The 26,159-nt window shown below is 40.0% G+C and overlaps 1 protein-coding gene across 1 annotated transcript in view; it reads left to right on the forward strand.

Annotated features, from left to right (window-relative positions):
- Positions 1–221: 221 nt before the first annotated feature.
- Positions 222–26,159, forward strand: part of LOC127350580 (ephrin type-B receptor 1-like) — an 86,476-nt gene continuing 60,538 nt past the window's right edge. The window contains exon 1 of the mRNA XM_051377327.1: positions 222–518. Coding sequence (XP_051233287.1) covers positions 425–518 — 94 coding nt within the window. The 5' untranslated portion in view covers positions 222–424. The remainder of the gene's footprint in view (positions 519–26,159) is intronic.

A 26,159-nucleotide genomic window follows, 5' to 3' on the forward strand; every position in this document is an offset into this window, starting at 1 on the left:
GCCCTATCCCTGAGGGGGGGGATCAGCCTCAACCCCTCTTTAAATACCAGCCCAACTGCTGTACCGCAGTCTGACCGCTGGGCGTCGCTGTCCGACCGCACAGCCAACCACGCCGGGGCGGGGGGGAGACCTGACCATTGGGCTTTCAGCTTGGGTCAGGTGGAAAAGAACGGGTGATTGGTTTACATTCCGCCGTACTCTCTCCTGATTGGACGGGGAAGGTGTGAGAAAGAAGAGGTTGAGAGCGGAGATCCACCAGCAGTCTGTCGGCTTCAGTCCCCGCTGACTCTGCCGGTGCAGATCACACACTCACACTCACACACACACACACAGAGACACACACTGAGGGGTTGAGATGTGACTGTTAAACCGGAGGAATACAGCGTGTTTCTGTGGGATCTTTTCTTTTCCTGTCAGCCGGATAATGGGAGAGGACAGGCGGGGAGTCACTTTGGCCATGCCGGCCACTTGGGTTGCGGTGCTCCTGTGTGTGATTACTTCGGTGTGCGCAGTGGAAGGTAGGTGTGCAAAGAGGGGACATTTTTCTCTGTTCAGATGATGCAGGGTGAAGGCTTGGATTAATGTATGCACTAACTGTGGTTAAAGCAAGGCTGCTCTGTCAACTCACATGTATTGTTTCATTATCCTTGTTACATTCTTACAGTTATATTCCTAAAGTTTAACTGTGTGTCTCTGTAGCTTTCCAGCAGACACTTACAGGCTGTATTGTGATATTTAACTGATATTGCTGTAAGCTTGATGACAAGAAGTTTTCCTGTTCCTCAGGGTGAGCTGGGTGTGTTTGGGCTTCAGATAATTGCCTCCCAGCAGTGGGATTTTTGGGCAGTACAGGAATGCAACTGCGCCTCACTGGAGGTTAAGATACTGTCTTCATCGCCAATGTGTCACAGTCCGAGTAAGAAAAGTAACCTGCAGGCTTTGTGTGCTTCTGCTCCTCCTCCTTTTTAAAATGTATCTACATTCATACAATCATGTTGTTAAAATGTTCTCCATAGCACAGTTCTCTTTTTTTAATTATCCCAAAGGACATAAAACACATGCAGAATAACCACCAAGCATGAAATGACATAATATATATGTTTATTCCCATCACATTTTTTTTTAAATTCTAGAGCAGTGTGTAATATTAGAGGCTTAAAGTGTGTCAGGTGTTCACCCAGAAACTTATTGCATTAAAGGTACGTAATGTTCTTTGGATATACTGATTCACATAAAACATGAGTGTGTTCCCTCCTGAGTGCACTGTTGTGTCTATTAACACACACGCTGCTGCTCACCTGGAGCAGCAAAGTGAACCATAATTATAGCTCACAGGTGTTCAGTTACTCCATGTAGAAGCTGCCACCTCCCCTACTTCTCCTCCTCCCACCCCTCATCAACATCACCTCTTACTCCTCCTGCTGTTTCTCCCCCCGAAGCATCATCCACCCCCCTATGTTCTTTTACAAACATCACCTTCTGCCTCTTTTGTTGCACTTCGGTACGGCTTCTTCCCCCGAAGCATCACCTGCTGCTGTTTCCTCTCTATCACATTTTTTACTCCTGCTGCTCTTCCTCATGCTTCACCCACTACTCTCCCTGCTCCTTCTCCTACTCCTCCCCAAGCATCACCTACTGCTTCTCCCTTTGCCTCTCTCCAAACATCACCTCTTACTTCTCTTGCTGCACCGCACCACCTCCTGCTACTTCTCTAAAAGCATGACCGTCTGATGCTCCCGCTGCTCCTCGCACAGAGTCAGCCCCTTGCTCTTCCTCAAGCATCACCTCCTGCTGCTCCATTTCCAACTACTGCAGCTGCTGCTCCTCCCCAAGCATTATTGCTCCTTCTGACATTTCTCCCCTAGCATCACTGTGTTAGTGCTGCAACATCACCTCCTGCTCCTTCTAGTGCTCCTAACCAAGCTTCTGCTCCTGCTTCTAAGATTCACCTACTCCTCTTCCTTCTCATCAAACATAACATCCTACTCCTTCTACTCCTTTTCTGGCACAACTTACTGCTTCTCCCATTTCTCCCCTCCACCTCCTGTGGCTCCTCTTTTAGCCTCTCTTAATGTTGGTACTCCCTATTGAACCTCCTACGGTTCCTTCTAAAGCATCAATTATTGTTGCTCCTTCTTGTTATCACCTCCTGGTGCTGAACCTCTCCAAGCATCATCTCCACCTGTAGCATCAGATCCTACTCTTGCGGCTCCTCTTCAAGCATCACTTACTCCTCTTCCTCCTCAAGAGTGTTCTCCTCCCCCAAGCATCGTCTACTGTTTATCTCTTTGCTCCTCGCCAAGCATCACTTCTTAACCCCCGCCTGCTGCTCCTGCGGCACCCCCTGCTCCTACTACCCCTCCGACATCCAAAACTGTCAACCACGCTGCCTCCTTTCTGTTCCTCCTGCTCTTTCTCTCTCCCTATTGCCCTTGCCACTTCTCCTCCTCTTCATCTCCTACAGTGTCTTTTAAAAAAAAACGCCTCCACCTCTTCAGTTTGTTCCTCTTCACCTTCCTTTTGCTTCCTTTCTTGCTCCTCCTGCAACATCCCCTATCAGCCTGCACTCCCACGTCCTCTACCGCTACTCCTCCTGTTCCTCCTCCTGCTGCTGCTGCTGCTGTCCCTTATGGAAGCGCTAGATTAGTCTACTGCTGTGTTTTAATGGTGCGCGTAATGACGGGCTCCGTAGTGAGTCTCCCCCATTATGAGACATGTAAATGTGTTGAAGGGCAGGTCTATTTTGATTAAACAGAACGCTGTGTGTGTGTGTGTGTGTGTGTGTGTGTGTGTGTGTGTGTGTGTGTGTGTGTGGGAGGGAGAGAGAGGTAGGAGGTTAAGATAGAGAGGAGAGACAAATATGTACAGTGTGGGTGGTGGGTTGTTTTGTGGTCATGGTGGCCTTTTCATGGTAAGTAGGTGCCTAATGAACTGATGTATAAGCTGATCTGAGTCTGTTGATGTAAAAAAAAAAAAAAAAAAAGACCCACTGCGGACACAGTCGCTGCTGGTACCTCGGCTCTGCGTACACTTTTACACTTCTCCTCTATAAACTTTCTGACTTTGTTTTGTAAAGTCATTTTTGATTGGAGTTTAATCTGTTGTAGGGCAGCAGGTGTTTTCATTATCAATTATTCTGATTGATTAGTTAATGGATTCATCTCTTTGTCTATAAAATATAAGACAGTTGTAAAAACATCCCATTAAAATTTCCCAGAATGCAAATTAGCTTATTTGCCTGTCAGATTTGCATTTCTGCCATGAAAATGATTGATCAATCAATCATCAAAATAGTTTTCTGTCCACCTACTGATTGATTAATCAACTAAATGTGTCAGCTCTAATCTGTTGATATACCATAGATAATGACTGGAAAAGCTTCCCGGTAGCTTTCATTGCATAGAAGGAAACAAGTACTGAAGTACTGAAATCAAGTATAAATGATACATAATGATGATTAGTTATGATAAGATCATAAAACAGGCTTGTTCAAAATACACAACTGTATTTAATGTTTAGAGTTTAGTATTGGGGTGCAACTACTCCATTATCAATTAATCTGATTATTTCTTTTTATTAATTGATTAACGATTTGTCTATAAAATGTCAGAAGAACCCTAACCCATTATAACTTCCCAGAGCCCAAGGAGCCATCTTCTTATTCCCGTTTTCATCCGACCATCCTGAAATTGAGAATAATGTTGAACCCTTTTAAAATATGTTGTTTATGTTACATTAGCGTTGGCCAGTGTCCCATTACACAGATATTCATCTCAATTGTCAATATTGGCATTTGATCAAAAAATCCAGTATCACTTGTGCTTTAGTGTTTTCTTTACCTGCCTCTGTTTCTCTCGAGTCTTTTTGCCCCAGCCCTGCTGATTATTGTTCGAGTGCTTTGCTAGATTGGAAATTTTGTCTCAATCATATCTGTTGTTTACAAAAGTACCAGCAGCATGAAAGTCAGGCAGTCTTTTCAGATTTGGGAAGGTGTGAGGATGTAGAGATGGATAATGCTTGAAAAGTTTGCTGCCATGAACAGAAAGTATGAGGAATATCATTCCTGCTGTAGCTGTTTTGCTGTCATCTATGTAGCCTGAAATTGCTGCACTAATACAATGACCTTTGCATTCCCTCTGGAGTTACACCTCTTCTGTGAGCCCAAAATGCAGTACAGTAATCCAGAACTTGACCCTGTAATTTTGAAAGTCAATGCGAACCCTGACCCAGCGGATATTGGTGGGTATAAGTGCTACATATCCCACAAACAAGCCTTGGGAGGGGTGGCAAAGTCATCTGTGTCTGAACCAAATGCCCAGTCAGCAGCAGGCTCTGTCACTGAAATTGCTGATTTGTGTCAGTGTTGAGTGTCGAGGGGTCGAGGAGTTAATTTCTTTCGACTTTTTCATGCAAGAGCTGCTACTGTAGTTGGAGCCTAATTTAGAAATCCTGAATTTGTGTGCCGCTGATTTTGCCCTTCTACGGAGGCTAGGCTATATGCAAAATGTGCACCGTATATATGATTACACTGCACATATTTCTGCTCCTGCACATAAACTATTTCTGTCCTTTTTCCCTGGAGCCGGAACACATACATGCCGTGTCCCATCTGTCATCTTGTGGGAATGGTAAAGGTTAAACATCGTAGATCTGGTTTTAGATGCTGGTATTAACACGACAAGCTGTAATTTGTGACTTTATTCAGTGTGAGTGTGTTTGTGTGCGCAACAAATGATGAACAAATGATCTACTCAGGGAAACCCTCACTGCGAAGAGATGTGCAGATGACGCCACACACACACACACACACACACATACATATACTGTACCCTCCACTATGCTCTGCCAGCTCATGTTTTAAAGATGTGGTTTCTATATCCATCTGGTGACAGGTTATCAATGTGACAGACAGATTGTTGAACTGGGGAAAAGTAGGAGCTTGGGAGAAGATCTTTTGCACCCGTCCTGAGGCTTTTACTCCATTGTTTCCCGGTCTATTTTTCCTTAAGGCAACCTTCAGTATTAAATATTTATTTCTACACAGCATTCAGATTGTTTCTGAATAAATTTGGTTTTCTTCTTCCGTAAGGTACTCTGAAACCTGTGGGTATACTTACCTCAGAGTCCTGGGCTTTTGGTGCTGTGTTTCCCACAGTGAATTGGGCATCAAGAAGCAATTTCATATCAGTCAGTCTGGTATTAGACACTATGCTCCTCTACCCACAGGCTATCAGACTTCAATATCACAGTTTTCTGTGGTTCAGGAAGTAATTTCTAACAAAACATCCTCAGTGTTTACTGAGATGTGATTAATAAGCCCTATTAGTGTGAAGATATACCCTTAACTATGAATCTTCACACCTTGGCTGTGAATTTTCACACAACTGAATAATCCTCTGCTTATATTGAAGAAAGAACTTGTTGGTCCACTGGATCAGTGATTAGTCATGTCTGTTACTGAGGAATTTAATGCATACTTTTGGCAGCATCTCTGTACCAAATGTTTGGGTCACAATGTACACCTCCTTTCTGATGTGGTTTGTTTATACTGCATCTATAGCTGTAGCCAGTTTTTAAGTGGTTTTAAAGTCCACGTCTAAAGACCTTTTTTTATCTCAAGGCAAAGTCAAGATGCAAGTCTTTTATGTCTCTGAATGCTAAAATTACACAGCATTTGAACATTTTCCATTCAGAGTTGTATTAACAGTGCTTAGACCCAGTCTCCTTGATGCATAGGCCAAATAATTAATTATTCAAGCTGTTTTGCTATGCAAGGCCTGCCCAACACTGGCTGATTCATTTTTTATTGTTCCAGATTTTACAGTTAAAAGTGGTGAAAATTAAACATCTTTTGGCATCTGTGTACTTTGTCCAACTAAAGTCCAAGTCTCAAGTCTACAGATCTGGCTGTAGCAAAACCAGTACAGTGCAAGTGAATACATGAATACACTTATACACAGAACCTATTTGGCATTTTGTGCACAGTGTTGTAACTGAATCCTGGACAAGAAGATCTAAAAAGTCCAACATTCACTCTTCTTTTACCTCCTGTATTTGGCCTTCAACAAGTTCTGAAGGGAAAGTCTGTCTCTTTAGCTACTAAATAAAACTACTATGACCATCAGGTACTTGCTTACTCTGCCATTTGGTGCTTGGCAGGTCGGGTACTGACTGTTTATCAGGGATTTTGACAGGTGATGAGCTGAAAGACACCAAAATTGTCTGTTGTGGGGAACCACAGACTGAGGTGACAACTCTGTTGATAATAGCAGCTTTAAGTCTGACAGGGAAAATATGTGCTGCTTTCTGACCTCTGAGTGGAATACTATAGGTTTACAATATGTAGGCATCTAGAAAGTGCTGTGAATAACATAATGAGTGGTCCCTGCTCTATAAAACCTGCCCAGTGAATATACTGATCATATAAGTAAGTCAATCAGCATCTAAACCACTTTCATTACAAACGTTTAACTACAATCACTACTTCTCCTCCACAGCTGCCATTTGCTGACATGTGTAAAAGCATAAATTCATTTCAGCTGCAGAGATTCAGAAGGCCTGCACATTATAAAACACTTCACCACCCAAACTCCTTGGATTATTTGCATAACAAACCAGTCTAAATAGATTATATTTCCCTGATATGAAACTATAATTGATACTGTTAGAGAACAGAGCACTAGTAGGCATAAAAGGAATGAAAGAATCCTTTGTTTTCACCTAAAATTCACCCCTTCCTTTCACTTGGGTCCATTATACTGTCACTTCAACTAATTTGCAGCTCAAAGAGTCACATCAATACACCGCTATGTTGGACAGATGTCAATGGCATGCTCTTTGAGTTGCTCTGCCTTCTCCCTTTCAACATGCAAGGTAAGCAATGGCATCAATTACCCTTTGTTTCAGGCAAAGGCGAAATAATTTCTCTCTCTCTACTCTTACGGTAGACTTCACCAATAAAAAACACCTTAATTTATCTTGACCTCAGGCCTCTCAGAGACTTTTTTTTTTACCTATGGGCCGTAGAGAAGAGAAAATAGGAGGAATGAGAGAATCTTAAAATATGTATTCACTGCCTTTAAATGCAAATTAGGCACAAATGGAAACGAGATTGCTCAAGATTGCGTTGCTTTAGTTTTCCTGTAGTGACATTATTCCTCTTCAAAATCATGGTGTTACATACATATTAGTGTAATGTGTGCTGGCACGCAACATACATACATACATACATACATACATACATACATACATACATACATACATACATACATACATACATACATAATAGTAATACTTTTTTGTTTGTTACATGAACACCACAGTTATATTTTTAAGAATAATGATTAGAGCTGCAACTAACTCATTTTTATTATTGTAATCTGATCATTATTTCTTCGATTAATTGCCTAATCGCTTAGTTCAGTGGATTTCCCAACCTGGGGTTCGCCAAAGCTTCACGGGGGGTTGCAAGGCCTTCTTGATTGGGGGAGTGTTGGTGTTTACAGCGCTAGCACAGAAGACCGCTGGGAGGAGGAGGTTTTCAGGCCGGAGTGAGCACCAGAACCGGAGCCAGGTGAGCGCGCCACAGAACCACGCTCAACAGCCTCCCAGTTTACACGGGCGGACCGGGACTGAACACAGCCCCCGAAACCAACGGATGCTTATGTTAGGACAGGGAATACATAAATGATGAACATTGTTTTACCATGAGTTAGAAAGTAAAAAAACTTGACTTAGTTCGCAAAAGATTGATACGGAGCCCCTAAAGGGACATGGGGAAAATGCCTCTAGGCTCATTAACTGCGGTCAAGCCAGCCGTTACTCCGATCTCCGAGGTCAAATCAGCTTAAATTTCAAATGTACAGGTATTCTCAGCATTATGGTAATTGCAGAGAAACTGCGTATACACTTCCGGTTTTCAAAATAAAGGTATTAAGAACAGTAAGCTATAATTCGAACCTACAGTTAAAATATGTTACATTAAAGTGTTTCATGCGACCATGATGAATATAAAACTTACTTAATACTTACTATGAAGCATTTTTACTGCACCAAAAAGTCCCATATTTATACCTGCAGATAGCATATTTAACCATATTTGAGCTACTGTAAAAACACATTGCTCAATAATTCCTGGCTATGGGTGATGCTTTTTCATTATACTTCAAGAATGAAAAATTTCACACAAATGTTTAATAACATGTTATAAGAAAGTGATGATAAAGTCATCACAAACTACACACAAAGACCCACTCAATCCTAATTTGTATGTTGAGATACTTTCTGGTGCTCACGAGAAACGTTTCATTCCCCCCCCCATGTCCCTTTAGGGGCTCCGTAGATTAAAACTTGAATTCAGGTTATATTTTTTTGCTTAATAAGGAAAATAGGTGTAGAATAGAATATTTCCTTTCTTGACATTTTGTGGGTTTACTTTCTTTCTTTAATTTTTGCTTAATTAATTATGTAATGTAGCGAACTCACAGCTCACAACACAACTCCCAGCTGAAACTTGTGGGGGTGTGGTTAACTATACTATCGGACTATACAAAGTGGTATTACGAGACTGGACGGGCTGAAGCTATCTGGTATCATGCTAACTTGAGTAGACATCTCCGCAACACAATACATAGACATATTTGACATAACGTCAAAACTGTTAGTTTTTGAATGTTTAAAACTAAAACTCTGACATTTTGCACCTTTTTATGAAAGCGTCTCTTACATAGCTGGGTTGATTACTGTAATGACTACTGCAATTACCTTGCTAATAGAGAATTAACAGTGGTAAACAGTAGTATAGTATTGGTATTAATAGTACACTCTTTCTATTCTATTGTATTCTATTTTTCCACACCGCATGCAGCACACTGCAGCTCTGAGCTTTAGACCTTTATAGCTCAGCATATGATTGAACATAATGGCCCATTATTTATTTGCTGGTTGAGAGTGGGCCCTCTGCCAGCCTCTTCAGGGTTCCTGCCGTGGGCATATGGTCTCACAGATAGCCATGCTGGATATTAAGGACTGTGTCACTGTTGGAGCAAAAGAAAAGAGGGAAGAGGATATAATGGGTGAGACAATGCACATCAGTGATTTTGCCTCACCTTGAAAAGGTTGTGGGGGGAAAAGTGCCTCATCAGGAATTTTAATCAGTTTAGATTAGAAAGTATTGTTAAACAGTATAGATGTTAATGAGCTCACAAAAGGCATCTAGGGAAGAATGATACAGGATTTACGTGTAAACGACTAATGGCTGCAACTAACAGTTATTTTCATTGTTGATTTAATGTCTCAGTTGCCTTTTCATTGAATGGATTAAAGACGAGTGCACAAGTTTTCAAGTGTGTCTGACAACATTAGGTGGTTTTGCCTGCAATAATCATCCCTCCTGTTGATACTGCCCATTACAGGATCCTTCCTAATGTGTTTTCAATGTAAGTGAACAAGTCCTCATTCAGTGAAAAAGTTGTTTACCTGAAACTAATATGAGGCATCAGCAGTCTGAGTCAGACAAATCAAGTTGATATCTTTCAAACCTACAATCTTCTTCGTATTAAATTCCCTCTTTGTGTTTCCCTGTTGAGCTGCAGTGGAGGGATTGGAGGGGAAAAAATTGGTACTAAAAAAGGCTGTAACTTTGGAAGATATCCACTTGATTTGTCTAATTTGGACTGCTGAAGCCTGATATTGCCTTCACAAAAACATTTAAATACATTTTTGCACAGAACATGGATTGTAGATTTTGCCCCCATCACTCTGTGCCTGCGGGCCAATACTGAGGTACTGAGTACTGCCACCACTAGTGAGCATGGCCGGACCCAGAACTGTGGTCACCGAGGTCCAGACCTCAGTATTTTTTCCCAGGGGTGTACAATAGAAGTTGTGATATAACTGCCTAAAAATAAGTATCCTTTGATGCTTTGACACGTATCCCCAAACCCCTCCTAGCAAGTTCAGTTTTGTGACCTCGGTATTTCTAAAACCCTGCATAGAGCAATGTTGGTGTGGTACTTTGGTCCAGTTCAGTCACTGCTATCACTTACATTGGAAGTGCATTAGGAATGGATGTTTTTAATGGTTTGTGTGAACAGGAGGAATGATTCTAGCATGTTCATATGGTCACTTGACTATTGTTGAAATAAATAAATAAATTGTGAACCTATCCTTTACTCATTTAGTGAAAATGTTCAACCAACAGGCAAAAAAGTGAATTTACATTTTGATTAAATAGAGAAAAGCATAAAATCCCCACATTTAAGAAGCTACAAGTATGACTTAATAAATTAACCGATTATCAGAATAGTTGTAAATATATTTGCTGTCAGTTAAAGTCTTACATTTTCAGTAGCTTCCCTTTTTTACTATGTTTCATTACAGTTCTCCACCTGCACGGTCCAGTGTTCCTATTTCAGTTTACTGAACTTTATCAACTCATGGTAGGCTGACCAAGCGTCCGTGCTCTTTCATACCCGCTTCACACTTGCTCGGTTTCATCCACACCTGCCTTTTACAGCCACAGGCTTCTGTTCTGTTGGCCACTAAGCTGCTCTGTTGGAGCAGTGGGGCATTCAGTGGTTCTGCTCAGGAACAGACGGAAACTGACCGCAGGAAACTGAAAGATTATTGTTCAGGTCCGACATGTGTACTCACGGTGTCGACTTTTGTCTGGAAAAATGTCACACACTTGAATTGCGTTCGTAGCATGACCCCACATTTCAGACTTTTTTTTTGTGGTAAGATTTTTTTTCTCCCCCCCTTCTCTCTTGTTCTCCTTACTAAATTCAACACAACGGGGGCACAGCAAAAACCAGGGCAGAGTAGACAGGCAGGAGAGCGACAGGGGCAATTTTAGTTTGACAGTTTTACTCTGCGTGACAGCAGTTTTGATAGCAAATCTCCTGAGAGATGGGGAGAGCAAAAGAGGGATGAAAGAGGATAGAAAATGAGTTAAAGCAAGGAAAAGACATAAAGAGAGATGATGAACTCAGTGGTTAGTCTTCTGCAGTTTGATATATGGAGCAGAGAGCCAATAAGTGTCAAGTCCCTCCCATTAGGGAGCCATTTTAACAAGCTCTTAGTATTTGAGTGGCTGTTAGCAGGTTTGCAGGTTTGCCTGCTGTGGAATTGAAATTATTTTGAACATGTTTAGCATGTGAGCAAAATACAGCCTATACATTTTTTTTGTTCAACAAAATTGTGTGAGCCTTCCTTAAAATATTGATTCATCCACCAACATATGTTATTATTCTTTAAGGTATTGACATAGGTGATCTAAAAAGAGACAGAAGAGAGGAGCTTCAGGGGATGGCATGCAACATCCCATTGGTCATGAGCCAGAATCAATATTCACACTGCAAACACACGATGTACTGTGTGCTTTAAGCCACCGATCCACCTGGGCAACTCTGAACTTCTTCATCCCAGAGTGAGAAAATGAATTTTTCATTTGGTTCCTGGCCTGAACCCCTGCTGCATCATCCAGAGTATACACACCAAGATACAGTAAACTTGCTGGTTTGTATGAAACCTCCAATCTCTTTGACGTACTTTATGAGCAGAGAAGAGTAAACCCAAGTGATTACAACATTGCACACTGGTTGTTAGAGAGGATTTCATTTCTATTTTATAATTTTGTCAGCCACCACATGAACTTTAGCAGAAATACGTTTTGCACACATTCACTCAGAGATTCATCTCTAACAGGAGCCCTTAAGGCAGACATATTCACTGATTCCTATAGTAACAAGCATGTATATTGAGTTGCATACGATGATCTCACACCCACATTATTGACTTTTCCTTATATGTAGTGTATGAGTTTCGCACAGATATGGAGAAGGGTGAGCAACATACGTCAGCCTCCACTGACTCTGAACTTAACACAGCATCTATCATCAGATGTGTGTTTTTTTTTTCTAGTTATTTAAAATTGTGTTGGCTTAATCTGTGTAAACCAGTGAAATACAGATCTATGTATATCGTTTTCCAGAATAAAGTCCTGTGTTGCATTGGATTACATTATATTGTTCGGTGTTCCCAATATTTTGGCTGACCAATATCAAATGTATCCGCCATTTTGTGAAATAGTGACAGGCATCTTTTAAGCTGGGCGTACACTGTACGATTTAAGAAATGTTGTTAAATAAGTAAATCTTCTACGATTTATATCAGAATTCATGTTGAAATTTGTACAAAATGTTTGGTTTGATGATCTCATGTGAGACAATACGCTATGTTACCTCATGTTTTTCTAAATGTATAATTGATCATTATTAAATTACTTTACTGAATTAAAAGTACTCTTTTTTTCTCAATTGTTTGCTCCCAGTGAACCTCCAAAGCAAACGTCTTTTTGCAAAGCTGTGCACCTTCACAAACACGGAACATTTTGAGACACACTGCATTGCAGGTGCTATTTTTATTATTTTTTTCTTTGCCCTGCAATACATCACAGATATTCCTATAAGTCCCTCAGCTCGCCCTTCTTCTTTATTAAAACTTTTAAAATAGTTTTGCCGGAATGCTCATTTAATTTAACCAATCCAGTGTTACTCAAGATAAATGTCACATTGTTTCCAGTGTCATTTTTGCCAAGATGCTGAATTTTGCTGTCCAGACAAGTGTGAAAAGAATGGGAATAATTATTTGCGGTTGCCCCGTCTCATAAAAAAGTGCAGCCAAGAAGAAAATTACAGTTCATGGACCTGATGCTGAAGCTGCAGTAGTAATCAAGCAGCTACAAACAAGCTGTAGTCATATATGCATTCTGTCAACAAAACTAAGCAATATGATTGACAAACATAATCCTGCCCTGACTGGTGACATTGATAAAACATTTAACAATTACTTTGGCAGGATTTTTCTGTCAGCAGTCAAACATGACACCAGTCGGATGAGGGTCCAACGTGTGTACATCACTTTATACTGCTACTCTGAAGAGTGAATTGTATCTGTTGAAGGGACTTAGGAAGGCCACAGCAAAGAGTAACAGTCAGTTGGGGACCCAATTTAAAGTTTAACACTGACAAACTGTGCTTCAAGAGCCACAGAAAGTAAAAGACAGCAGTGAAAGAGGGCAGAGGTCGAGGAGGAGGAGGAGGAGGAGGAGGAGGAGGAGGAGAGATTCGCAGGAAAAGTGGAGTTGGATGCAGCTGTTGTGTTGCAGTCCTCAGGGTCGATCCAGGAGGGGACACTGCACATCTCTGACAGCAGGTCAAGCTGTGTGGGTGGGTGTGTGTGTGTGTGTGTGTGTGTGTGTGGTGTGTGTGTGTGTGTGTGTGTGTGTAAATGCACTCAAGCGATGCAATGCGGTTGACTAGACACCAACACTTGACTTTGATGACCCTCACACACACACAAAGGCACACACTTTATACTTATGCACACAAAACACAGCATCCTCGAGGCACAGATGATGAGCGTTGTTCCCATCAAAGTGACATGGATAAGACTGCTGATGGCTGGACCAAAAGCAAGGGGGAAAAAAAGACAACAAGGTAAACTTGTCTTGTCTTCGAGTTTAACTGAACTAAAATTTTAACTCCAGCCTCTCCCTCCATCCTCCTTTTCCTTCCTCTAACCCCCCTTGCCTCAGCAACTGATCCTTCTCAGGTTTCCACCTCAAGGTGCAAAGAGGTCCCCTCTCCGGGGCCAAACATATCTCACATTGCTGAAATTGCCTGGGCATGCTTGGTTTACCTTAGCTTGCATGCGGAATTTACATAAACATCCTCACTGACTCAGAAAATAGCTAAGGCAGGTCACGCTACAGGTGACCTTTTGCTGAACCCGGCCACAGGAGTTACACCTCTCATCTCAATCTGATCTCTTTGCCTCTGTGACATAAATTTGATGGGTTTCCAAACAGAGAAATGGACTTTTGAAGAGATTCTCATGTCTGTTCTGTACTTGCACATGATTTCGCAGCACCTCTCCAAAATATGTAAAAGCGGCCTCTCGGTATTTAATTAAAGTAAGAGGGGATCTAAAATGGTGAATGTTAAAGCACTTCATACGGCAATCAAAAAACATCCATTCCACTGTTTGGGACTGAAATTAAATTTAATTCGGAATTATTTGCAACTACAGTTTCATAGAGCATAGAGTTTAATTGAATTTACAAATTAATTCAGAATATTAAAGAGCAATCTGTGAGTCCCTTAACTCAATTCTCTGGTAAACTTTGGTGCTTAATGATTATTACAAAAAAAAAAAATGTATAACATACTTACTGTCTGATTTCAGTCAGTTAAAGATTCAGCCATGGTACATATACATGCACACCAGTACCCCAGTTTGGAGTCTCTTAATTGGGATATGATCTTTACATGGAACATGATAAACCTGGTTATCCATATCCCTGTATACATGACTCCAACAGTATCTAGGTGTCTGATCATCTGTGTACAGTTGTGATTGATTACATCTCAGCCAATATGTTCTGTAACAGAGAATGTTCCTGAACCGGTTTTTACATACCACAGTATCCTGATTTCTATCCGAGTATTCCAGGTAACCAGGTTTCTCAAAGCGTGGTTTATCCAGGTTTCTGTAAGCAGGATATGATGTTTTTAAGCATTATGACAAATAACCCTGATACTCAAAAAACCAGGACACTAGTGCAGCTTGTGAAAAGAGTCTGAGGTTACTTTAGATATGTCTGTAATAACATTTTGGCCAGTATGGAGACTTCAGGAACATGCTTTTTTTAAAGAAACAAATGCTAAATGAGAGATCTTCCATGTTGCATATTTTGCTGCTATTTTTGCCAAACGGATGTAATTACTTACCAAATTAATTTCAAATTAAATTTTACGAGCGCACCATTCAAAGATTAGTTAGCAATTAAGCAGTTAGCTCAACAATGTGATATCTTTTGAGTTTCTGTCGATAAAGGCTCTAAAGGTGGCATAAATCTGTACATCTGTATTTATTTTATGTATTTCTTTCCTTTTAAAGAATGACACTGATGCCAGAAACAGGGCTGTAACTAATGACCGGCTGCATTGTGAGGAGATATTTGGTGAATTTGACAAAAATTGTATTGGATTAGAATCGCTGACCCCACCTTTAATTTATATGCATGAGATTCTGATTGATCTAATAGACTTTCTATAGTAATATGCAGTAATAGAACAACACCAACCCAATACTGCCTCAGGCTCTGCAAAGGTTTTCTTCCTCTTAGGGGTTGTGCCAGCAGCCACACTACCTCCACATTGTGGTCCACGGTGAGTCTGGTTGCATGACATGACCACGCTTCATACTGTGCGAGCATGTGTCCCTTAGCCATTCGGAGTTAGCATAAGGTGTCTCACTGTTCTAGCGGATGTCTTCTAGGCTTGAACATCTGTCAACAGATTGACCCGCAGATAGATTGAGACTGTCAGGGGAGATTCAGCAGAGGCTTGGCGGCATGTGGTCAGCTGATATCTCTCTATTTTTCTCTTTGTTCATTTCTGTCTTTCTCTTGCTGTCTCTGGGGAGACAAGCTGAGACACATGCTGACATGTGATAAACAGATCTGTGACTAATGGTCTGCTTTAATAGAATACAAATGAGATGATTAGACAGCCTCTTTTATGCCAAGCAAGGAAAAGCAAGGTTCACAAAATAATGCTTAAAGCTAGAGTCTGCTGGTTTTTAATTATCTCCTTATATCCCATATGTATGGTGGGGGATGGATGGTGTAGGATTAAAACTGGTACATTGGATTGGTAGTATGATTTGATTTTGGGAAATATTGATTGGCAGGTCACGCCTGTTTTGGTATAAAGTGTCAGAAAAGTAAATTATATATTCATGCTCAAATTACCTTGTCAGTCAGTGACATTTCACTCTGCTTGATACCAACAACACACCTGCCAACTCTTAAGCTTTTCTTGGAATTCCAGCGTGTTGGCTTGTTGTTTCTTCTGGAAAACCGATGTAGAGATTCCCTCTTAACGGAAGATTTTAAAAACAGATAACTCATTCACCTCCTCGCGCCTTAATTCACCAACCAATCAATGTCACCTGGCAACACAAAACGCAATAAAAAAGGGAATATAAGAAAGATTCAAGTGGTGGTTTTCGTTATTAGTTGGTGTCGGGAGGACGGTGATGACTGATTGACACTGGCAGTTTTATGAACCTTTTCAGCTTAGAGGCTTTCACTTTTTATTATTCAGATACATTAACAGGTCTTTGTCGGTCCTCTTTTAGTAGTCTTATATATTGTAAATAATATGAAATAATTTGTAACAATTTCAAGAATAGGGGAATTGTTTATGTAATTTCAGTCTCTCAAATGGCACAATTTTTTTTTTGTTTTTGTTTCTTGCTGTCTTTCTTTTGTTTCTTTCTTGTACTTTTCCATTATTTTATATAAAATTGAATTTCATGTTTGGGCTGTTAGTTGGACAAAAGCTATTTAAATATGTCAGCCTGGGCTGTTTTTCTTACATTTTTAATACCAAAAGATTAATCACTTAATTAGGAAAATAATTGGCTGATTGATCAACAATGAAAATAATCATTAGTCCCTGCCCTAGTTTTTTTTATGTATTATTTGGCCAAGTCTGTTGTTTTCTAAGCTTATCTAAAGGACTGGACCACATCATTACAATCTGAATGATCTGTTTCTTCATAAAAAAATCTGTATAATTGTAGGTTTGGCTGAAAACGTTGGCTCATTGCACTCTTATAGATATGTATTTTCCAGTCTCCACATTGCCCTCTCAATACTCTTCTATATACTTAAGAAGCTGTAATGCTGCTGTGGGTGTATTCTTTGTGAATAGGATGAGCTTGTCACCGTTTGAGATGCAGTATATATGTACTTAGACACACAATACACTCTGTGGCCCATTTCCTTTCAGCTGACTTCTATTCAGCTACTGAGTCCTTTTCCATTAGGCTTTTTCTGATCGCAAGTCGCATCAGAAATTATTTTGACACCCTACTTTGAAGGACTCCTGTGGGTTTCTGAATTATTGTCAGTTTGCATGTCAAAATGCAAAAGAAATATAAAATAGAAGTATATTTACTTAAGATTGATTTGATGTAAAATGTGGGGGATTTGGGCTTTGATGTTGGGGCTTGGAGATTAAATGTTGGCGTTTGCGGCTGTAATGCTTCAATGTGTAGCTCTCAGTTCTGCCTCGTCTGATTTCGTGTCCCACTCATCTCTCATTTCTGACTGGCAGCTCGGAGACGCACACAGTGAAAACATTGGAAATCTCTTGATACTAGTAAAGCCCTGTTAGATTTTACCGCACAGTTTTGTAAGTTTGTGAGTTTTGCAGCATGAGAGTTGAAGTTGTAGTCTCATTTGCAGTGTGCTCTAGATGTTGTAATAAAAGTGATAGTTTCTCACCATGAAAAGAAATGCCAGTACAAGTTAATTTAAAGTGCATGACTGCATTAAAATCATATAAAAAGCCAATGTACATAATAATATCAGCCAGACAGAAGACAGCATTCAGTGGTTCCTTCTTAAAGTGGAAGGGTTTAGTTTACTTTAGTTTAGATTACAGTAATGTAATCAGGTTTGGCTTGGATTTGGAGACCAGCATTTTTGGAGCTTGACCCACACTAAGGACTAAAAGTCTGTATATTTCCGCCTCAGCTGCTTCAATATTGACCATTCCTGTTTAATCTATCCCTTGTGAGTTCCCCAGCGTTATGAAAGTGCAGTATTAAATCACTGAGGTATCCATTCAGCTTTATATTTGACCCTTAAAGCATTTAACTCCTATCACAACCCCACTATATCACCTGCAGAGGGGTTTATTAATCACCATTACAGTGCAATGCAAGAGTCAAATATTATTCTGCAGATAAACATTAAACAATAAGCTTTAGCTAGGGTTGCACCTGACTTTTTCTCTGCCGACACCTCATGGTCTCTGCTGATACCCAGGACCAATCCTAACCACTGGCAATTTTGTTTCCCCAAACTTTATAATGCTTTCTTGCTGCGGGGAATACATTTGGATCAGTCAGAAATATGGGGAACAAGGAAAATTAGGTTTTATCTGTAACTGTTACACATAACTTTCTCTTTTTATTCTGTTGCTCTTGCTCATTGGCTCCCAAATGGTGTGCTGTGGGATTTAGTTGTATTATTACAATATACAACTGTACAAAAGTTTTGAAAACATTTTTGACCTAATTTTTAATTTGTGACCTGGTTTAAATGAGTGTGTTGCTCTTTCGATACCCACTAAAGTTTCAAATTAATTCATTTTTTTTTATTTGGTTCATAAATATTTCATGGGTGATAGGCATTAGTAAAAATAAAGAGATGTTTTTGCAGAGTGATAGCGGGTGTTGTAGAGGCTATTTTGCATGGATATGAATACAGATGCACCCTTTGATGTGCTATGGGCAAACAGAGTTAGACGGTGAGTTTATACTGTCAAATGCATCAGCCTAAGTTAAATTTTTATCATACCCTGACCTCACAGCAGTACTATTAAAAATGTACATTCTAGTAAAACTATGTTGAGTCGCTTTGTGGTTTTGTGGCTAACCTCAAATTAAATTGTCAGCACCTCAGGTTTAATGGTAAAAGCCCACACCACTGCCATCACATTGCAAATGCTTTCATTGTGAAGCGCTTACACATCACATCTGGCCGATGCAAAATGTGCTAAATAAGGCCAGTATCAGGATTGGTGCATCTCTTGCTTCAGCATTAATTAAATGGTTCTCAATGATCAGCTCAGCAGCTGTTTCCTCTCTTGTGGAAGACAGACTTGACACCAAAAATCAAGCATTTTAACAAACTATGTATCCATTGTCCTTCAACCCCACCCTACAATCTGTTTAAATTCCCATTTAACAAAAGTGGACAACTGGCTGCCCATCCCCGTCACCATATATGTTCCATACTGTGCACATAACCTTTTATTCGTGCCTATATCATCCTCACTCGTGCCCACTCATGTAGCCCTCTGAATTACCCGCCCTAACAAAGCGCTGAACATTCACTTTATGACAAACGATCCGGCATGTGACGATGTCTAATGTAGCGTCTACAGGCGTCACTCTCCTTAAAAACAGAGCATGTCAGTTAGAGGCCTGTTCCCCTTGTGTTAGTCACAAAGGCACAAAGGATGCTGCCACAGTGACAGACTGGATGCTTCACATAGCACTTGTGTCTCTGAGCGAGCGTGTGCACGTGTGCGTGTGTGTGCACTTTTCTTTTTGTGGTAGTGGCAGTTTCATGTTAAGTTTCCTTCCAGAGAAAGAGAGAGAGAGAGAGAAAGACAGGCTTCATCAATGCTCAGTTCTAAAAATAAAAACCCAATATGTTCTCGTTTTATTGTTGTGCTGTTCCTTTTTTCTAAAAGACAATAAGTTAGTAATTTATTTATTTTACAGTGAGTAGCACACCCTGTTGTCTAAAAACTCAATATGTTGTAGTTATATTTATAGTGACAAGCCTCTACTGTGACAAGCAATCATATTCTGGAGAACCACGATACATCTTCTGTGTTTTAAAGCCACAAACCTGCCCTGCTTCTTTAAAAACTATGTATTTTGTTGACAGGTTTTACTGTGTTGTATTGAAATATCTAACATATAATATGTCTTAGTGACAAGTCATCAAACTATACTCTTGTAAAGAAATCAAACATTACAGGAGCTATGCACCAGCATTTCTCAAGTTTGATGATTTTTTGGCAACAACCCAAGCAATGAGAAAGCTGTAAATTGTTAAAATGCACAGGTATCAGGAGGGGACTTAACAGGCCTCTTTCAGTTTCTGAAAAGCTGAGATAGAAGGTTTCTGCAGGACAGTGATGATATGGTGTTTTTTCCAACAGTGACGAGCATGTCCTCTTTCATCAAGTGAAATCATGACACCACAAATTTTCTAGGTCAAGGCTGTTAACGACAGATGCGGGAGGGGAATGAGAGGAGAGGGGAAGTCAGAGGGTGAGGGAGAGACATAAAGGACAAGATAAAGAAAGAAATGAAGACAGGGACCACAAAGTCTGAGACTGAAAGTGTGTGCGTGTGTGTTTTGTGCGGGATGCTTGTTCAATAAGAAACTGTGACACAGATAAGTGCTCATGTGTGACAGCTTGGTTGTTCCTTTTAACACAGCAGCCCTGCGCCTCTCTCAGCTTCCATTCACGACAACAACGACGTGTCAGCAATGAGAAAAACAACCTGATACCTCAAGGCATTGGGTACACTAGCTTGTGCACACATCTGATCCTAAAGATCTGTTGCTGTGAGACCATGCTGCTTTGCGGGCACACTTGGCCTGAAAACGTCTAGAATGTGTTTCTGTCTGATTGATGGATGATTGTCTTTAAATCTGTGTCGATGCATTTTTTTTGTTTACCTGTTTTCAGGTAGTCTTTTATTTATCCTAGCTGCTGGTGCTTTGGGTTGGTGTTATTGAAGGGTCAAAACTTGTACATGTTTTTGATGTATAAAGATGTATAAATAATTTATTTTCAACAACAACAAAAAAAAAGCCATTGGGAGTGCTGAAGAGGCTGTAAACACATTCATTCGGAGCCAAGTTTCTGGTCACTCGACGGATGTAAGTACACTATTCACGCTCCTTTTAGCTCTGTCTGGTCCTCGCCAACTCTTAAGGGAAACATCTGTCTCTTTAGCTTCTAAATGTTCATTTATGTTTACCAAATGGGCACCAAACAGCACTGGGAGTTTACAGTGGGCTCATTCAAGCTTTTTTTTTTGCTGTAAACATCTGTCTGCTGCAGCTAGAAATATTGATGAAAGAGCAAACCAAAACACTAAAGTTTCTGGCCTTAAAACCAAAAAATGAATCCGTAAGAAGTGCTGAGGGGAACTCTGAGTCGGGCGATAATTGTCTCTGGGTTTGTCACCTTTTCTAGGGCTGTACCCGCCTCAAAATGTGTCAGTTCAACCACGTTTGGCTGTTCAATACAAAGATTCAACTATTTTTACCTTATTTCAGTTCAGCACCTGCCATCTGTGATGTGAACATTTTTGTTTTAGTTCCACACAGTAAGGGAAAGCAGAAGAGTGCCTCTGGCTCATAGTTCAGTTATAAAATTCCAACGCACCACAGAGCGTCTTTCCTGCTGTTGAAAGCGCTGTCAGCCAAAGAGTCAGTCACAGTAGAGGAGGTTGTACCATCGTGTGATTCAAAAGTGGTTTAACCAGCTTCACTGACAGTTAACACCGGTGCAGAGTGTGTCGATGCAGCCAACAAAGTTGAGTAGGACTGCCCACACTGTACACTGTTTTTCTCACCTTTCTCAGCTTCCATCACAGTTAGTTTTGTGCTCATTTTGAGACTCGATATGTGAAGTTAACAGCCTAATGTGCGGTCGCTCCTGTATTGCTATGTGACGTAGCGAAAGAGATTCAACTGACAAAATGCAAGTCTGGTTTTCTCGACTGACTTGAATCATCGACTTTTAGGCGGCAACTGTAGTAATTTTCATCATTGTTATATAAAATTTTGATTGGTGCAGTTGTAATTCAATTCAGTTATATCCAATTAAACACAGTTGGCAGAATTTGTTACAGTAAAGTATGTAACAGCACAATTCCAAAAACAGCATTACAGTTCCAATGATAAATAACAGCATCTCACATACTCCCGTACCTTTTCATATATTATACAGCATGTCAAACATGCACAACAGTTTTAACACGATACGCTGGTGCATGTTGCTGTCATGTAAGTGCAGAGATCAGAAGAAGAGTTCAGAGTATGTACTGCAGAGAACAAATTACTACGTACTTTATTAATCTATAGTGAAGGTTATATTATAGATGCATGTGAAACAGGCTTACATATAAAATTTATTGGTGTTATCTACAAAGAAGTTTGTGTCAGGCTTCCATATTTTAATATACAGCTGCAGGCTTTATGGTTTATAAATTAGAAGGAAAGCTGAGGAAAAATGTATGACGGCATCCAATTTATGTTAGCATTTGTTTGCAGTGACAACTTACTTATAACAGAACCAGCAACTTGATTGTGAGATTATATGACTAGTGTAGATATAAAAAAAGCTGAGATAGAACTCATTCAAGATAAATGAGCAGTGGTTTTTAATACAGAATACAGTATGCCCACTTATCATGTGAACAATTCAACAACAATTGATTAATGCAAAAAAATTAAGAAGAATACTCTGTTTAACTGTGACACTATAATGTGACTTCATAATGTATTGCTTATTGTTCACCTGAACTACCCTATTCAGAATGATCTGTGTGCCACAGTCTACTATTTGAGCAGTGATGGAGGTTCTTGAATTGCCTCTCTTGCTAAAAGGAGTTAAAATGTGCATAAATAAGAGTTGAGCTGACAGTAGCTCAAACCAGAAATACTTTAAGAGGCATAGCACCTAATTTAGCAGCTAGGAAGCGGAGAGCAAAAGCTAAACGCCACAAAGACCAATTCAGCAACCTCAAGTGGAACTTCGACAAAGGCATATTTTATCATTAAGATTGTGCTCCTGACACAAGCACACCTTTATTGAAAAAAGCATCAACTCTAGTAAAAAGGAAAATGTGATCTGAGTCAATAGACTGCCATAGGGAAGCAGCAAGATTTCTCAACACAGTAATCAAATAAGAATATTAAGAAATACATTTACTTGGTATAGCTGGGGAGTATAGAAGCACTTTTAATACGATTTATCATTTGAACAACCTCTTACTTGCCCCAGAAGTTCAACTAATGGCTCTGAGTCCCTTTTCCTGTTCATCATCAACACTAATATAGTGTCAGACTGCAGGTTGGTACATATGGTGGCATGCCCAAATACCGAAGTCCCTGCAGTGTGTGAAAGCAAATAAACAGATTAGCTATTAATACGCTAAGACCAAGAGCCCCATGTGTCTAATTTGTTTTGCTCAGCACACAGAGGAAGAGAAATCAAGAAGGAAATTAATACCAGTATTAGAAGGAAAAGTTAGGAAAGGATGAGGGACTGATAAATGTGATATAGCAGAACCAATTGTTTTTTTCATATATTATCAGCAGAAGCCTGCATGGCTTAGATTTGTTGTCTAATACTTAATGAACGAGTCATAGAGCCCACTGGATCATGGGAAAATGTAGTGCATGATGCAAAAAAATCAAAGGCAGTTTTCAAAGCCTAGGGGTGGTGTGACTCCCCTCAGACAAAGCTTGGTGAAAGGCACCCAGCCCTCTCAGTTTGCTTTCTTAGTTTCACTTAATTCCTGGATGCCTATGAGATCATGATAATGTTATTTGATCCCACAGACACTCAGGAATTGACACAAGAGAGCTCGATATTGCTGTTGAGATAACTTTAGACAACACCAGATAAATAGAAAAAGGTCTGTCATGAGGCATTTATTAGTTTCTGACAAAACAGTCAATTTCCCCCAGGACTATTTCTCTTTAACTATTTTATGTGATATACTTTTGAAAACTCATGTTAAAACATTACAATGTTTTTTCACTCCATTCAATGAACCTCCCCTGTAACTGTTTGGAGCCCCTCTGGGGAGGGCCGCCTATCTCTTTGAACACCTCTGATCTAATATATATGTAAGGCTGTAAGCTGGAAAGACACTAGTTAGTTTGACATTGTTTTCTTTTGATGGTTTCAACTAAATTTTAATTAATCTTTTATCAGGGCATTAGGTATAAAGATGTAAAACCAATTTAAAAGGGTAGTCCACCAATTTGACACATAGGTCAGTTGACTTGTAATGGAGTAAGCTATAGCTACTTTTCAGCCAGTGATAACAGTGCAATGATGTCTTCTGGGGCTCTGCTTATTTGGAGAAAATGCATAGCACAACGCCTGCAACATAATCTAAGATGTGGATGTTTGCCAGCCAGGGAGTGTCTCACTAAAGATGCTATTGTCTGCCTTAATGAAAAAGTAGGAGCTATTGTTTTTTAATCTTCACCCACGTTAGAGACTATAAGTCAGGATATATCAGAGCCATTCTTTTTTAAGATTTTTTTCCTTTTTTAAGTCTTGAGTCACTCGTCCTCATTGAGTTGCGGTACCGAATTGCTGGAGGTGCCCTTTAAAGAGATACTTTTGTTCTGAGAGAATTGTATTATTTTTAGGCATGCCCATTAATTGCTATACATTTTTAAACAGCACTGGGTGTATACGGGATAAATGAATGCATCAATTACAGTAGCATTGTGCAATGGGTGCATGAAGGCAGGAAATAGATCTGATACTTGATATGATCCAATAAACATAAACAACAATGAGTACGTAAATAACAAAATGTAGTTTATTTAGACTAACTATCCATATACAATAAAGTCCTGTTGGTGTATTTCCATACTTTTGAAGTGGATCTGCTACTGATCCTATTGACATCCAGTAATTTAGTAAAGGGTAACATGTAGTACTATATCTTCATATTGCAGTATGTTCCACTCTAGGTATGTAGATTAAAACACCTAAAAACCAAACTCTTTAATTTATGACATGATGTTGTCATGCTTTTGTAGCAGAATTGCAATTTTGTCCAACATCTATGGCTCCTTGTATAAATCTACTGTTGTTGCATAGTTATGTCTATTTTTTGCTGATACAATGTGTTTTCGAACTGCTGAGCAGACTCTTTTAAGACAACAGGGTCAGCCCATTAGCCAGTACTTCAGATTGATGTTGAATGTAGAAATTATCGGGTGAGACTTTGCAGATTGTGTACAAGCCAAAGCTTGAAGGGAACTGCATGCGGATAAGAGCAGTTTGGAGACACTAGAGTGTAATACTGAACCCACTGGAGCTCCTGTGGGCCTAATGCAGGAAACCATTTTTGACAAGAGCTAAAACTTGATAAGATTCATGATGTACTTACTTTCATTCTTTTTTTCTAATGGTCCCAGACAGTTTTTTGTTTAGCTGTTCATCCTAGTGTTTAATTCCAATCACATAATTTTCTGTGGAGAGGTAAATGTTCACCCAGGTTACATAGAAAGGTGTTTTTTTCATTTTTCAGAGCTGTGTGCCTCATAATTGTCTTCATAATTGATTTTGGGGGTATGTGAGGTCGAATTCAAAGAGGCTGCACTGCATGAGTCCTTGGATTTATGTTTTTTTTTTTGTGTGTGTGTGTGTGTGTACACATTTATCTGTACATATATTTGATTTGTGCAAGTGCACATCTGCGTCTGAATATGTGCTCTTGACTCAGTTGTCCTTCCGTGATGCCGTGTCATTCCACTTCAACGCCTGATTGGTCAACGACTGTCTCTGCGGGCGGTATGACGTCTTTCACTCCGGGAGGGCTTTTAGCGTGTGTTTGGCTTGTGTGTATGTTCACGTCTGTGTGTTATTTTGGTGTGCTCCCTTAACCACGTGTATTGTGCTTCCAGGAGTACGTTCTTTCTTTCTCTCGGAGGCATACACACATACAATGTATACAGCACACACACACATTTAGAGGCATATAAATCAATTTGTCTTCTAACAGTAGACTAATCTGGTTAGAACACACTAGGCTAATTAGGATAAGATGAACCGACCTCACTTGCTATTTGACCACCTGTACTTATACATCACACACACACACACACACATAAACACAAAGAAAGAGGAGGCAGCAAAACAGTAAAATGACTTCTAATTCAGCGTCTGTGATCGAAATACTTTTATTTCTCCCTCGTTGGCCACAACAAGGATTTAACAGCCTCTTTGACGGCTACAATATTGTTCAGATTTACCTGCTGTTTCCTCTGCCATAAAAAGGCTTTGGTTTCATTCAGTGGTGTGGTTGGTGTGTGTTGGTTGAGGAGGTGCACCACTGCGGGGGAGGTGGGCGCACTGCGATCACAGCCTCCAATATGTCAAAAGTAATTAGGCTGATCGGAGCGTATACCCTATTATGCACAGAGAGGTGTGTGCTGGGCTCTGTTAATTAGACTGATGAGTAGATGCACTCTAATAAGCCCAGCATACACTTCTTCCCTTTGAAACTGAGAATTCACAAGACGGGTTTGCAGATACGCTGTTCTTATACTCCTTAGACTGTAATTATACGAAGAGTATTGAAACAGTTTGTCAATTCATCGTCGATCAAAGAAAATAAGTCGGTGGTATTTTTATAATCAGTTTTTAAGCAAAAAATGCCAAACATTTGCTGAGTCAAGTTCCTCAAACGTGAGGATTTTATGCTTTTCTTTGTCACATATGACAGCA

This window comes from Dicentrarchus labrax, unplaced genomic scaffold, assembly GCF_905237075.1.
Source record: "Dicentrarchus labrax unplaced genomic scaffold, dlabrax2021, whole genome shotgun sequence".
Taxonomy (NCBI): Eukaryota; Metazoa; Chordata; class Actinopteri; family Moronidae; genus Dicentrarchus; species Dicentrarchus labrax.